The 16,467-nt window shown below is 37.8% G+C and overlaps 1 protein-coding gene across 2 annotated transcripts; it reads left to right on the plus strand.

Moving 5' to 3' along the window:
- The first annotated feature begins 605 nt into the window (after nucleotides 1-605).
- On the plus strand, nucleotides 606-12,030 carry LOC117318160. Of its 2 annotated transcripts, XM_033873177.1 has the most exons (6): nucleotides 606-1,187; nucleotides 2,632-2,865; nucleotides 8,457-8,692; nucleotides 10,218-10,369; nucleotides 11,299-11,415; nucleotides 11,779-12,030. In XM_033873177.1, the coding sequence occupies exons 2-6, from the start codon at nucleotides 2,652-2,654 to the stop codon at nucleotides 12,005-12,007; spliced, it is 948 nt and encodes a 315-aa protein (XP_033729068.1). In that variant the 5' UTR covers nucleotides 606-1,187; nucleotides 2,632-2,651; the 3' UTR covers nucleotides 12,008-12,030. The 2 variants fall into 2 exon arrangements, with proteins under 2 accessions (XP_033729068.1, XP_033729069.1); XM_033873178.1 differs by lacking the exons at nucleotides 606-1,187; nucleotides 8,457-8,692 and having other exon boundaries at nucleotides 2,663-2,865; nucleotides 11,779-12,029.
- Nucleotides 12,031-16,467: the final 4,437 nt, after the last annotated feature.

The following is a 16,467-nucleotide window of genomic DNA, read 5'->3' on the forward strand; positions in this document are numbered from 1 at the left end:
AACGTAAACAAATCAGTGTTAGAACTGGAAAAAGCCGTCAAGTACAACAAAAACAAAAAGTACAACAAAAGTACAACAAAAACAAAAAACACAACAAAAATAAAAAGTACAACAAAAACAAAATAAATCAATATTAATCAGTTGATGCGTTAGCCCCTACATTAGATATATATTTGTCAGAATGTCTGGGGCTATTGATATACATAAGGTATTTGCCATTGTGAAAAGAGTACTCAATCTAAATATTTTATTTTTATTTACAACGATTATAGAAACATCAACCATTTTATTAGCAATATACTACAATTGCAAAGAAAACAGTACTTAAAAGTGGTATTATGATAGTTATCACAAATGGGGTCCATATAGATGATTGTCACTAAGTTACCAAACATCGAGAGGTCAAACACGTGTCTGACCGTACAGGAAATGTGGGTGGGAGCCAAACGATTTAGTGTGAGTGTAATTAACAAGTATTTACTGTTTCAGAGTGTTTGAATGCATGCAAATTAGATTGCGTGTGCAAAGAAAGATACTTAAAATGTCATTACATGTATAGATCGTAATATAATAGAATGATAGTATAGGGACAACTAGATAGCACAGACCAATGAGTGACGGAAAGAAACTAACCATACATTCTGTTTGAGACACCCTCTACCAACACGTGCAGTTCTTCATATCGAGTCTCTTATCTGACCACTGGGCAGTTATATCTACATGAACAGTTGTGTCAATTTTATTATTGCAAACCTGTCTTACAAACCAGGTGGCATGTCTTTATAGTAGTTCTACTTACCAAATTATATATGTGAAGGAGAGATACCAGTACCTTATAAGACATAGCAAAACAATCGCCAACAAACAACCATGTCCTGTAACAGAACATTTCAATCGACCTTGATTTTATTTATGTGTTTTCTACCAACCACGGTTTGGAGTAATGGATATCCACGACTTATCGGATCTTTCCACGTCAATCAACCTGGATATATAGCAGTTATTGGTTCAACCAATAGGGACAGGGCATACCCTCATCATCTCGTCCTTCAACGGAGTCCCTTTTACAACGGATCACGTATATCGTGTCACGGACGTGCGGACCCATCTTGGCAGTCTGTCTAGCGTTAAGCCAGACTTGATAACAACAACTATTACATGGCCGAACGAAGTCAACGCGGTACCAGGTAATTAGTCCGCATGATGATTCATTATGGTATAAACGACCATGTAAACCATTGGTGGGCAAATGGCATGGGAACCGTTAGGGATTCCATACATATTGCTGCCATATCGACTATAACAACATTAAAACCACTGTTAAATACTTACATTTACATTGTCTTACCATTTTTCGTCAACTTTGAAAAAAACTAAACCAACACAAAAAAAATCCCGCCTTTTTAATGTCACATGACCCACTGGTTGTTATAGCCTGAGGCACTTGCTGTTATAGGCGTATAGTGGCAATTGCCTCTTAGCATTGTGTCAATGGGGAAATGCGGAGCAAATTTAAATATTATGGCAAACCATTATGTTTAGAAATTATGTTTGCAATGAATTATGTTGTAAATGAAAATAATGTGAAATTTCCTCTTTTAAGTGTTTGTAAATATATATACAAGAGGGATATAGTTGAATATAATTTATTGGTTCCCGATAATATTAAGGAGAGTTGACATCTTAGATTTTCGCATTCTTGTAGAGATCATCTTATTTCATGTCAGATTAAGTTTTGTACAATAGCATGCAGGTAGAGGGTAAATTGTACATACTGATCCTATAGTAGAACTGAAAGAGGCGAATGAATTTAAGAGCTTTTTACTCTTCTTTCTAAACAACTTTTTTTCTTACCTGGTGACTCTTGACATTGTCTCACTTTTGGCCTTAGATTTAGTTCCTTTGAGGAAGATTATGAATTCTAGCAATTAGTTTGGGGATTCGAAAAAGACGACTTTAGTTTTGATTATTATTTTTTTGCACTTCTTTCTAAAAAAAACCTTTTCTCTAGCTGATGAATCTTGACATTGTCTTTCGTTTGGCCTTAGCTTAAATTAAGTCACTCTGAGGAAGATAAGGAATTCTGGCATTTAGTTTGAGCGTCTCCTGCAGTGATAAAGGCTACATGTTATGTCCCCTCGCCAACACATACCAAAGTTTATAGAAAATGATAAATGATACTCCTGCTTAACGCACAGCATTTTAGTGGGACTACTTGTTTGCCCGTTTTTAGTATAATGTGACCGGGTGGGGTGTCCTGTTGGATGTCTTCGGCAGTATGCTTCAGTGAGGTAGTACTATAAAAGTCAGCATCGGTACCGCGCTGGCTGATGCGTTGTCACCAACCTGGTTCTCCTTTATAAGAAAATGTTTAATCAAAAGTACCTTTGCAAGACGGATGTCGTCAATAGAGTAGAAGACGCTCGTTCTTCTGGAACAATTGGTCCTAATTGTCTTGATCTTTTGAAAGGGACTCATGGATAATATATGTTTTGGTCTAATTAGCTCCCGCTTTAGATATCGATTTTGAGTGATAATAACGAATTGTTTCGCGTTGGTATTTTTCGGCATTTAACACAAAAGCAAAAAATGATATTCATATTGATAAATTAGGTTGTATGCAAATTTCAGATGACGTTTTTGGCAGTTCTATGGTGGCGGTCGCAGGTGGATTTCTGGTGCCATTCAAAACGAAAGGAACGATTTCTCTGTTTAACACAACCGGGGCTACTTTACAGGGGCCATATGAGATCACTGGAGGGCACGCGGACCATGATTGGTTTTATCACCGTGTAAAATGGATGGATATGAACGGAGATGGAGCAAAAGATGCTGTCACATGTCGGGGAAAGAAATCAGTATTTGGTAAGAATTGCCCTCAAATTTAGTAAATCAACACATATCAAGTTAAGATTTATTCACATAGCATTTATGCTTCAGTAAGTTAGAACTATAAATTTGGAATACCTAGTCTCCCTAAAACGCACACATTAACCATATCATGCATCTTGTATACATGAATGGTTTGGTTTATCATTTTTAACGTCATATCAACAGCTAAAGTCATTAAAGGATACTCCCAAAGAAATATACATAAATGTTTACATTGTCACCTCTTTACAGATTTCAAACTTAATATATACCAAATAAATTATCGCGAATCAAAAACTGGAGGAAAATGTATATTAATGAAAGTATAGGGGTAAATCCGAAAAACAATAACTGGGTCCGACGGACCAAGTTGCTCTCTAAATCAGTCCCAACGCCGAAAGCATGTGCCTGCCGAAACGCAGACAGATTCTGACAAAAAGAAACGTAAAAGGGACTGGAATAGGCAAAACCTTAGGATTTCCATAGGAGAAGAATTGATTCGTTGGAACTTAGCAAAGAAGAAAAGGGAATGGACTCGAATTCCGATTTTGCCGGTCGTCTATTGGATTGCTGGTTAGCCTTTTTCCGCATTCCTCGTACATTGTCAACTTTGCCGATCTGAGTTCTATCGATGCATTGCTATATTTTAAAATAAGTATGTAGTTGTATGTTTGTATATATATATCGATCAGTTATTACGAGAACATTTTTTCTAATACATTCTGTATGTTCAAATGAAACCATTGATAGAGAAGTTCACGCATACTCCACATGAAAGCAACGACCATGTGTGTAGTTTATGTGTTGGCTCCGTTACAAATCTCGCGATGAAAATAAATGCGGCGAAATATTTTCATACACTGATCATGTCGCAAGGATTCCCTCGATCAAGCTTCCAGTCCAGCGGTCATTTTAATGTTAGGAGAGCGTGAATATGCGTCTGGGATTGCCATTAATATACGTGTATAACTAGAATTTTAGGTTATTTGGGAGTATGCGGCTTTAAGAAAAAAGAGAAAAGATAAGATCCCGAATTAGTCGCCTCTTACGATCATGCAATATGGGCAGCAGGTTCAATTCTTACGCCTTACCTGTATACGGGAGAGGTCGCCCTTAAATGACCTTAGCTGTTAATAGGACGTTGAATAATACAAACAAACATATAAAGTGCCATCAAATTTGTATTAACGGCGCACGCACTACAATAATGAAAATAATAAAACCTGATTGAAAGTCTAATAATTAATATTATAAATAAGAACCTTAGTTTAAGATTTGATAAACAAGAATTCATCTTTGGTAAATGTGTAAATAAATACCAAAAGTTTAATCTAGACAACCTTATTCTATTGATTATAAAACAATACATATACAAATGTAAATGTTTAGGAATATATCTTAACCTCGACAGTTTAAAATGAGTTAAGAGTATATAAAATTCGTATCTCAACTAATGATTATGAAAATAAAGGTCAGCTATTTACTCAAATAAATGAGTGGTTACAATTTTAAATTTTAACTGAAAACATGTTTTCTGAAATATTAATATTACCATTCTTTTCTTGAAATTTCTTAGTTATGGGTTACTTCCCTTCGAAGTCATGTGAGTTAGTGATTTTTAACAGAAAACAAATTTCTTGACTGATAGGTATATAACAGACCGGTCTGCATTTGTCCTGTTTAATGTCCATATCTTTGTGTGTATGTCCTATTTAATGTCCATGTCTTTGTGCATATGTCCTGTTTAATGTCCGTGTCTTTGTGTATATGTCCTGTTTAATGTCCATGTCTTTGTGTATATGTCCTATGTAATGTCCATGTCTTTGTATATATGTCCTGTTTAATGTCCGTGTCTTTGTGTATATGTCCTATTTAATGTCCGTGTCTTTGTGTATATGTCCTATTTAATGTCCATGTCTTTGTGTATATGTCCTATTTAATATCCATGTCTTTGTGTATATGTCCTGTTTAATGTCCATGTCTTTGTGCATATGTCCTGTTTAATGTCCACGTCTTTGTGTGTATGTCCTATTTAATGTCCGTGTCTTTGTGTATATGTCCTATTTAATGTCCATGTCTTTGTGTGTATGTCCTATTTAATATCCATGTCTTTGTGTGTATATGTCCTGTTTAATGTCCATGTCTTTGTGTATATGTCCTGTTTAATGTCCATATCTTTGTGTATATGTCCTGTTTAATGTCCATGTCTTTGTGTATATATCCTATTTAATGTCCATGTCTTTGTGTATATATCCTATTTAATGTCCACGTCTTTGTGTATATGTCCTATTTAATGTCCATGTCTTTGTGTATATGTCCTGTTTAATGTCCATGTCTTTGTGTATATGTCCTGTTTAGAGTCCATGTCTTTGTGTATATGTCCTGTTTAATGTCCATGTCTTTGTGTATATGTCCTATTTAATGTCCATGTCTTTGTGCATATGTCCTGTTTAATGTCCATGTCATTGTGTGTATGTCCTATTTAATGTTCACGTCTTTGTGTATATGTCCTGTTTAATGTCCATGTCTTTGTGTATATGTCCTGTTTAATGTCCATGTCTTTGTGTATATGTCCTGTTTAATGTCCATGTCTTTGTGTATATGTCCTATTTAATGTCCATGTCTTTGTGTATATGTCCTGTTTAATGTCCATGTCTTTGTGTATATGTCCTATTTAATGTCCATGTCTTTAGGCATATGTCCTGTTTAATGTCCATGTCATTGTGTGTATGTCCTATTTAATGTTCACGTCTTTGTGTATATGTCCTGTTTAATGTCCATGTCTTTGTGTATATGTCCTGTTTAATGTCCATGTCTTTGTGTATATGTCCTATTTAATGTCCATGTCTTTGTGTATATGTCCTATTTAATGTCCATGTCTTTGTGTATATGTCCTGTTTAATGTCCATGTCTTTGTGTATATGTCCTATTTATTGTCCATGTCTTTGTGTATATGTCCTGTTTAATGTCCATGTCTTTGTGTATGTGTCCTGTTTAATGTCCACGTCTTTGTGTATATGTCCTGTTTAATGTCCATGTCTTTGTGTATATGTCCTATTTAATGTCCATATCTTTGTGTATATGTCCTGTTTAGAGTCCATGTCTTTGTGTATATGTCCTGTTTAGAGTCCATGTCTTTGTGTATATATCCTATTTAATGTCCATGTCTTTGTGCATATGTCCTATTTAATGTCCACGTCTTTGTGTATATGTCCTATTTAATGTCCGTGTCTTTGTGTATATGTCCTATTTAATATCCACGTCTTTGTGTATATGTCCTGTTTAATGTCCATGTCTTTGTGTATATGTCCTGTTTAATGTCCCTGTCTGTGTACATATGTCCTGTTTAATGTCCGTGTCTTTGTGTATATGTCCTATTTAATGTCCATGTCTTTGTGTATATGTCCTGTTTAATATCCATGTCTTTGTGTATATGTCCTATTTAATGTCCATGTCTTTGTGTATATGTCCTATTTAATGTCCACGTCTTTGTGTATATGTCCTGTTTAATGTCCACGTCTTTGTGTATATGTCCTGTTTAATGTCCATGTCTTTGTGTATATGTCCTGTTTAATGTCCATGTCTTTGTGTATATGTCCTGTTTAATATCCATGTCTTTGTGTATATGTCCTATTTAATGTCCATGTCTTTGTGCATATGTCCTATTTTATGTCCATGTCTATGTACATATGTCCTGTTTAATGTCCATATCTTTGTGTATATGTCCTATTTAATGTCCATGTCTTTGTGTATATGTCCTATTTAATGTTCATGTCTTTGTGTATATGTCCTATTTAATGTCCATGTCTTTGTGTAGATGTCCTGTTTAATGTCCACGTCTTTGTGTATATGTCCTATTTAATGTCCACGTCTTTGTGTATACATGTGTATGTCCTGTTTAATGTTGATGTCTTTGTGTATACATGTGTATGTCCTGTTTAATGTCCATGTCTTTGTGTATATGTCCTGTTTAATGTCCATATCTTTGTGTATATGTCCTGTTTAGAGTCCATGTCTTTGTGTATATGTCCTAATTAATGTCCATGTCTTTGTGTATATGTCCTATTTAATGTCCACGTCTTTGTGTATATGTCCTATTTAATGTCCATGTCTTTGTGTATATGTCCTGTTTAATGTCCATGTCTTTGTGTATATGTCCTATTTAATGTCCACGTCTTTGTGTATATGTCCTGTTTAATGTGCATGTCTTTGTGTGTATGTCCTATTTAATATCCACGTCTTTGTGTATATGTCCTATTTAATGTCCATGTCTTTGTGTATATGTCCTGTTTAATGTCCCATGTCTTTGTGTGTATATGTCCTATTTAATGTCCATGTCTTTGTGTATATGTCCCATTTAATGTTCACGTCTTTGTGTATATGTCCTGTTTAATGTCCATGTCTTTGTGTACATGTACATTGTGGTTTTTCTTCGTTTATGTTTATTTATTGTGTATTGTGTCATTATTGTTTATTTGTTTTGTGTGTTAACTAAGATATCAATTTTACCTCATCTCGGATCATACAGTTCAAATATATGCTTTGTTTTTGTTTTTGTTTTTGTTTTGGGGGGGGGGGGGGGGGGGTTCTCTCTCACAGTTACCAGCTGTAGTGTAACAAATTATAAACAATAATAATATTTGTAAGTAATTTACCATCATAATATAAATCAATTTTAGAAAAAAAAATGGAATCAAGTACATGTATGATCAGGATGTATTAATATATCATGTTGTTACAACTTGTATATGTATGTATGTGGCTTTTTTTGGTTTTTGTTTTGTTTTTGCTGTTTTTTTTCGTGTATACATGTATGTCTTGTAATATAAATTAAAATGAATAAAAAAAAATTAAAAAAAGAAATAATAAAACAATCAATTAGTAGAATAGACCAACAGCTATCTTGTCCTGAATGTAGGATGTGGGAATTGTACATACTGCGTGGTAAGAATCGACTTATTCACATTCTTATCTTTTCTGCTCTTTTAGAGAACTTTTCTGCTAATGTCTGCCTTGACCCTACCCCACCTTTGACCTTAAGTTGAGCGACGTGCCTTTGAGGAAGGTCATGGGTTCTATCTCTTGGCCGAGACATACCAAAGTCTATAAAGTTCGTACTAACATCCTGCGTGCTTGTCGTTCAACTTAAAAGTTGGTAGCAAGGACTGGCGCGGTCGTGTGTCCATCTACCGTTACTTGATATGACAATTCAGTCTGATGACACTATAAAAGCGTCCGTAGGTGGCTTCGTCATTCTCGGACATCGTCCTTGAGTGACATTAGTATGTTAATCAATACTAAACCGACACCTAGTTCACCTTTAGATGTTACAGACCCTACTCTCATGCACCACATACAGAGTCTTACAATGTGAAACAGCTCTATATGGAGATATATTAATATTTCGACATGATATTTTTACCAAAGTTTTATCTAAAAATGCCGTTTACCTAGATCTTTTGATACATTCAAATTTATACGTGTAGAATTAAACTACGTGTACTTATAATTTAAAGAATTTGTAATTATAAATTGGAAACGGTCTGAAAATAAAATCACAGTAACAACAAAACTGTTCTATTTAGGCGGGTCAAGCGGTGAGCTCGTTTGGTATGAGCACCCAACATTGTATCGGGACAACTTCAAATACCCATGGACAGCCCATATCATCGGTGATGACTCCGATACTTTTTTTGATATGACGTCACTTCCGTCGTCTGATGGAATGCTGCCGTGCATTGTGACTACAGGGTATTTTTCAAATAAACTGAAAATCTATTGGACGACGGAACCTAACGGTTCCTGGAATGATCTCAGCTTGGTAAATATAATTTTCAATTCTGTTGAACTGTTTGTACTGACATCAAATGGGGTATATACATTTAGCTGCCATGATAACCGTCAAGGAACTTGCTTCCCTCACTAGGAAGAATAATACTAGAATATAGATCACTGCGACTTTTACGTTGACCAATTCTTCGACCCACTATATGTGGACTTTCATACCTCCTAAATCGGATTCTGTGCCATATCTGTTGTAAATAGGTCACTGCGACATTTATTTTTGCGTGAAAGCTCGATTTCCAGAGCACACATTTTGTATGAATTCTTCAAGGTTTGTATGTAGGCGTTTATCTCTTGACCTTGTATGGTAGGCGTTTATCTTTTGACCTATCATGTCGACTTTCATATCTCAAAAACCAGTTTACAGGTCATGTCATTGTATTATATGAAACCTCAATTTTCGGAGCATATCGTTTGTGCTACTTTTACAAGATTTATATGTAGGCTTTAATCGTTCGACCTATTATGGGGACGCTGTGTTTTAGTGGTAGTGCGCAGGGTTACATAACCGAAGGGTCGCTGGTTCAAATCCCGGCGCGGGCGTTGTGTTGTATCCTTGAACAGGACACTTTACTTCATTGCGTTCAAGTAACCTCAGTTGTAAATGAGTACGTGGTATGGCAGAGCAAGAAATTTCGTGTGCAATATGTTAGCGCCGAAATTGCAGCTCCGTCTGTATTCTCCCCAGGGAGGTTAGAAAGGCATTGGTTGATTGCTAAAGGACCAACAACCACAGGTAATAATTTGTGAACCACGTTGAGACGGCTGTGTCGCAATGATATTCTGGTATGTAAAACTCCAAATCATTTGTACTATTAATTAGGTTATCATGTTGTCTTTCATACCTCTTAATTTTGTTTATGGGTCATATTTATTGTAAATAGATCACTGCGACATTTATGATCATTTCATGAAAATTCGGTTTCTGGAGCATACTTTTTTTTATGTCACTTTCTTAACACAAATCAATTTTAGTTTAAACAATATTTTATTAATATTCAAGTACATGTACTTACACACATCACAATACAAATCATACATATAAATCTATTTTGATACATTCAGTATGTTGATACGCAGCAGTTCATAGGTAATAGTCCACAATTCAACACCGTTTGTGAATAAATCGGAAACTCTACTTCTCGTTGAATATTTCTTCTGCTTTCCAAGAGAGTGTTGGTATGTTTCAGCCTCCTAAATCATACATATCCATGTATGTACCACACACATGCATATCACACACAGGGGAGGCCGTACTTAAATGACCATAGATGTTGATTGGACGTTTAACAATACAAAAATAACAATCAAGGTCCATTCCCGGATAACTGAGTGACTTCGAAATCATAATAAATCACTAATACTTTTTTTTCGTTCTAACAATGTGTTGATCCACTTCAAGGTTCCCTCCCGGGTAAATGATAGCAATTCTTGTATCTAAGAACGCTACCTCTCTTTACATCTCCCCCTATGTCTCGTATAGTGTGTTTGTATAATCAAAGGTCCATTCCCGGATAATTGAGAGTGGTATCGGTCACGTGTTTGACGTACAAGTGGCGGACATGAATGGTGATGGTAATGCTGATCTACTTGTTACTGCTAACGGGATTTCACAGACTGGACTTTACATATACGAGATTCCAAGTGATTTCAGGTATGGTGCTTTAGCTAAGTGTAGTATGTGCGTGGTACATATAGAATTATACATGTAAGGCTAAATTAGATTTCCTAATCCGTACATAGGAGACGAATTAATATGCCTTTTTAAAAGGCATGGATCGGTGTGGCTTTTACATAGTGTTAATACGGTCTCTGTCACTCACCTGACGGAGCATCCTTCTTTGGCGCAGGAGATACGGTCATGGCTTATTACGCCGGAGACCCGGGTTCGATTCCTGTTGGGACACTCGTTAGTGCGTTAGTGTGTAGTGTCCTTTCAACACGTTATCGTTCGAAACCTACCTGAATGGGATCATTGCTCGTTTTTACTTTCAGAAGCTACGAGGTTTTAACATTTACAAATATTCTCTTGTAGCTCATTACTATATATACCAAGAATAATTAAAGTGTATTCGTATTTCAAGATAATACGTCTTTTAACTCCTCGAGAAAATGTCCTTGGGATGATGAAACTCAGTTTTGGTGGTTGAAGTTAAATAAAACCAGAACCTTTTTGGAATTGCTTCTATTGTTATTTTGCAAGCACTTTAAGATACCTTATATAGCCGTTGTGACGAGTTGCTGGCATACATCATACGGATTCTTAATGCTAAAAGTAATACCTTATAAAGTCGTTACCGGGTATTTTGTTTTGGATGATTTGTTTACTAGAGAAAACCTTATTGTAGCCGTTTCGTTTTGGCTGATTTGTTGGTATGCAACATACGGGTATTCCCATGTTTCCATTTTGATTGAAAATTGAAAGTCTGACATGTCGATATTATTTTTTATCGAAATGACGAAAATTCTTAACGCCGGAGGGTAAACCTCACGTGACTATACCGTGGAAAAAGTAGGTCATGCGAGAAAAGGCAGAAAGGAATGAATGTATTTTGACCTTAAGACAAATTTCATTTATTACAGAACGGGCACATTTACACGACACGTGCTGAAATCAGATTTCCACTCCCACAACATCCTACCAGGAGGTGGCGCTCCTGGCTCAGCTCAGATCATAAGGAACTCGACAACATCATCCGGGTAAGCAAGATATGGTTGTACTTTATTAATATCCCACAAATATGTTTCTTAAATGGGCGCATTTTCAAAATTAATTTCTAATATTATGATTCCAGAAGACGTTGTTGTCCTCGGCTGAGGTAGATCTGTATATGAATGAATACATTGCCATTTTAAAAAAATAGGTATTTAACCCGGCGATTTCTTTCCTTTATTGGTATATTGCACTGTGGTATATGATGATAAATTATAATTGTATCTAAATTACTCCACCTATTATATATTGATTTACGTATTCGTAACTAATCGTATTTGAAGAATTATAGATTATTATTACGCACGATTACATTTCCCTTAGAAAAATTGATTTCAATTTATTCATAGAAAGCCGATGATTCTGGTGTCTGGTGACGATGACAGTCGAGCATATTTATTTTCCCCTGTAAGGACTTCCGCTTCCGACTGGTCATACCGGATGAACATCTTCCTTGACAAGCACAGTGGCACGATTGGTGGCATCGCCTATACTGACGTGGACGATGACGGGTACCCCGAGTTGTTTGTTCCCGCGTATAGCGATAACTTGGTTTATGTTTATACATTAAAGGAATAAAGATGTTTTATAACAATAATAAACATTGTTATTATTAGCTAAACTTCTCCGATGACTTATAATAAATACTTCTCTTGAACTGCTGGACATGTTTCAACCGAATGGGCACTGAGGAATTTCTATTCTGGTTCTGACTATTTATCGCCGTTGATATATTGTATCATCCGCTACCTGCAGTAAGTGTTAAAGTGGTGAAGGTCAGAAAATTAAGGACTGAATCATCTTTGATACGAAAGATTCGGTCCAGATTTGTTAATGAAATGTTCCCTGACCACAAGGTATTTCAACCTCGCACCCCAGGGGCAATTTCGAAATACCTTATTGATAATAAGAAATCCACCAGATTTTCGAAATTAGACAACACTAGAGAGGTCCAAACACATGTAGACTGTAACTAATTCCCAAGTCCCTGTGGCCCAAAAGGTGAACTTAAAACATTCTGTTCAAAGTTAGTTTCCATGAAATCAAAGATTAGGCAGATATCACATTAAACAGCTTATTGTGCTAGTGCTCAGCATTTTTGGGAGTGGAGCAACTGGCCTGTTGTCAGAATAATGTGATCGGTTGGGTGTCCTCGGCAGCATAATCACAAGGAGACAAAACACGATCATACCACAGGCGCTTGCATAGGAAATGAGAATTAAAAAAAAATATCAGTGTTATGTGTACTGTGTAAAAGTGGTACTTTACAGAGTACACATACCCACTGTCATATAAAAAAATAAAAATAAAAATCACATTTTCTATGTAAGCGCCTTTGGGTCATACCACAGCCGGTTCCCAAACACTGGTGTTCCGTTAGGGCCAAATTTCCAATATCGCTCCTTCGACCTAAACGCGAAGGAATGAAAACACGATGACGAAGGAGCGAAGTTCCATCGCTCCTTCCTCATCGTGTTTTTGCTCCTTCGCTCCTTCGCGTTTAGGTCGAAGGAGCGAAGGAGCGATATTGGATTTGGCGCTAACGGAACACCATAAAACACACAGTCACCACGTTGCATGCCTGCATATCGCACACAAGGGAGACCGTACTAAATGACCTTAGCTGTTTATTTTGTAAGATGCAGTAGTTCCTAAAATAAAACCTTGCTCAAAGGCGGGGTAATGAAAGTTGAGCGGGGGTCACATATATATTACCAGTTACCAGTAATTGCCTTACATTGTGTAATTACCTGTGATCATTTTTTTTAATTTTTATTTTTATTTGTTTATTTATTTATTTATTTTTTCATTTATTTATTTTCGAGAGAGATTTCTTCAATGTAAGATTTATAGTCTTTGATGATAAAACAATTTGGCCTTTCCTGGATTTTTGCTATTCTGGAAGCTGAATCTCTATACTTGCATAATACAGATGCCATCAAGGAGTGTGGCACTGCCGCTCCGTTGGAGTCACCAGCCGAGTCCATCCTTCATTGAATGTTTCAATCCCTGGTACTCTCCTCTCTCTTACTCCAAACCTAACTGGGGGGAGGGGGGGGGGGGGGGGGGGGGGGGGGGCACGTTCAGCTGCTTGGGCGAGCCTCTGAACTGCTCTCCTCCTTTCCAGGCCTCTCAGTCCCAGCCCGCTGAGCGTCCTCCACACTGACTGTGCAGGGAAGCCCTTGCACCCAACCTCCACAGGGAAATTCCTTGTCTGTCATCCCTGCTCCCGGCACTCAGCCAACAAGTCCTCATACTTGGCACACTTCCTCTCGTTTGCTTGTACACATCTCTCTTCTGTTGGCACTACTAGTAGTAGCTTCTTCTCTCCCCTAGAGCACAGCACAATGTCTGGTCTAACTTCGTTTTCGTTTTATGAACCGGGGGGGGGGGGGGGGGGGGGGGGGGGGGGGGGGGAGGAGGGGGGGCTTTAAATCCGCCAGTGACAATGTCAAATAGTTTAACACATTTTAACACATTGTAAAGTATTCTTTGTAATACTGATTATCCATTAATTCCACTTTACATCGCTCGCATATATAAAATTTAAGTTATTAATGAATTACCTGATTAATGGAGTGTGTAAGCATCAAACGCTACTCTAATAATAATCAAGCTGGCTGAAGTGCTTACAGAATTATGAAACTGAATTGAAATGAAAAAGAAAAGAGAATACTTGAGGGGCAGTAGTGGTTATTTTGTGTCAACGCCAGACTTTTATTGTATTTTAGGGCTAACGTTAGAATACCCAGAACAACCTCTTATTCTTACCGGTATTGTGTGTGGTCTATATATTTTTAACTAGTCATGTAGGGGTCCATCTTTTTAAATTGAAGATAGGCATAGCCCTAAATAGATGGCAAGTACAATAAAAAAATCAAAATATCAAACAACTATCAGCTATTACCCCATCCAAATTTTAACTTCGAAAAATTTCAACTGATACTGCTTGTTCATGGTATACGTATAATGTCCCGGCCCTGTCTTGAACAAGTTATTGAGCACCGTTATATGCAATCTTTTTGATTGAAAACGAAGTTGAACAACTACCGAAATGATGCAGTTGAAGAAAAGGAAAGGACGATCTCATCACTGCATGGCATTAAAACATGTTATCTTATTAGTCCGTGATATCGCAAACGACGTCCTGTGCATGCACCTGTAAAATAAAGTATGCCGAGATGACTCCAAAAATTGCAACTGGTGACAGTCGATTATATAATCGCATGACCTTTCAACCCCGTATGTAAATGAAGAATCTGGACAGGCTGAGGGAGCCGTTTGAAAAATGGCTTTCTGAGCGAGGAATTCGGCGACGTTTTCACGGATTATTGTGTTTTGGATGTAACAATTCGTATTGAGTGGCACGGTAGGTTAAAGATGAATGTTTCCTGATGATGGTTGTATATAGTGTCACCGTGTCAATTTGAATAAATGTGTTTTTTAGTCGATTGAAGTGAGATGGGGTGCCGTTTCGCTCGTGACGGAGTTGCCAACCTTGAGCTTAACAGATTACACATACCACAGCTGTCATATCAAAAACAAATTGAAAGTCATATTTTCTATGCAAGCGCCTGTGGACCACTTCCTCCCTGTTCTCACATGAACGCCTGCCTGCCTGACTTTCTCATCCTTTGAAGTCTTCAGTGTCATGATGAGTCTGGCCTTTCCTACCTTGTACTCTTCTACTAACGAGGTGAATGGTAATTGTAGCTTGGATGTTCTGCTATACAATCCTATGCTAGGGAAAGATGGTGGTACTCCAAGCCAACGCCGTAAATGCCTGTTAATGGTTCTCACCAAGCCTTCTACTGTTGTTACCCCTATCTCATACAACATCAGTGGCCAGGTCAGCCGGGGAAGCAGGCCATGCTGGAATATCCAGGCCTTGTACTTGCCAGGTAGTCCCGTCTTATCGATATTCCTCATCCCCTCTTATGTTTGCTGCTCTATCCGCTTAATACTGATAGTGTCGCGAAGGCTTTCATCGTACCATTTCCCCAGGCATTTACTGTGAGTAATTGGGTTGCCGACTATTGACGGAATCGCCTCTCCTTGGACTTTCAGCTGGAACTGCTGTGTAATTTTCCCCTTCTTGATGATGAGGCACCTCGACTTCTGTGGTTTGAAGCGCATCCTCGCCCATGACGCTGTTTCCTCTAATGCAGTCAGTACCCACCGCGCTTGAACACCGCGGGTTCCTGTCATGATGGTTAAGTCATCCATAAACCCTCTGCTTGGTGGTTGTCTGATGTTAGTGTCAGTCTTTGGGCCCCTAGTTTCTCTTTCCCCAGCCTTTATCAGCATGTTCATTCCCATCACGAAAAGGTTACTGATATAGTGCAGCCAGCCAGTATATTCCCTTCTCTAGCCTCTGCCACGAAGTCGTAACGTCACCTACAGAGAATCTAAGTTGAATGCCGCTGAAATAGCTTCTGATCATTCTCTGTATGTGGTCTGGAATATGGTAGTGCTCCAACGCCTCCTCAAACAGTTTGTGGCGGACTGTTCCATACGCATTAGCTAGATCCAGCTAAATGACAGTCAAGTCTCCTCTATTCACCCTTGCTTTCCCAATGAGTTGACTGATGATGCTGGTGTGTTCAATGCATCCGGAAAAACCCGGAATACCTCCTTTCTGTACCGATGTGTCTACGTACTGGTTGGACGTCATGTATGTTGTTAAACGCCTCGCCAGCACTGAAAAATAGACCTTCCCTTCCACGTTCAGCAAAGAGATTGTCCTGAACTGTCCGATCTCCTTAGAGTTTTCCTCTTTTGGTACAAAACATCCTTCTGCCTTTTTCCAGCACTCAGGTATAACTCCTTTCCTCCAAATGATCTTCAACAGAAGCCATAGGCGCATCAGAAGCTTTGGGCACTTCTTATATACCTTGTATGGTATTCCATTTGGTCCCGGGGCAGATGACGCTCTAGCTTTCCTCACCGCTTCTTGGACCTCCTTCCATGATGGTTCCTTCTCGTTCATCGCTTCTTCTGGTGGTGGGACCTCCTCTACCCTCTCGCATGATCCTAAC

The sequence above is a fragment of the Pecten maximus genome, chromosome 19, assembly GCF_902652985.1.
Source record: "Pecten maximus chromosome 19, xPecMax1.1, whole genome shotgun sequence".
Classification (NCBI taxonomy): Eukaryota; Metazoa; Mollusca; class Bivalvia; order Pectinida; family Pectinidae; genus Pecten; species Pecten maximus.

Bases quoted from the DNA above. Each gene is read 5' to 3' on its own strand.
- LOC117318160 (XM_033873177.1), top strand. From the start codon at position 2,652: ATGGTGGCGGTCGCAGGTGGATTTCTGGTGCCATTCAAAACGAAAGGA. The intron at 8,693-10,217 runs GTAAATATAATT...GTATAATCAAAG, and splicing joins CCTGGAATGATCTCAGCTTG to GTCCATTCCCGGATAATTGA. The intron at 10,370-11,298 runs GTATGGTGCTTT...CATTTATTACAG, and splicing joins GAGATTCCAAGTGATTTCAG to AACGGGCACATTTACACGAC.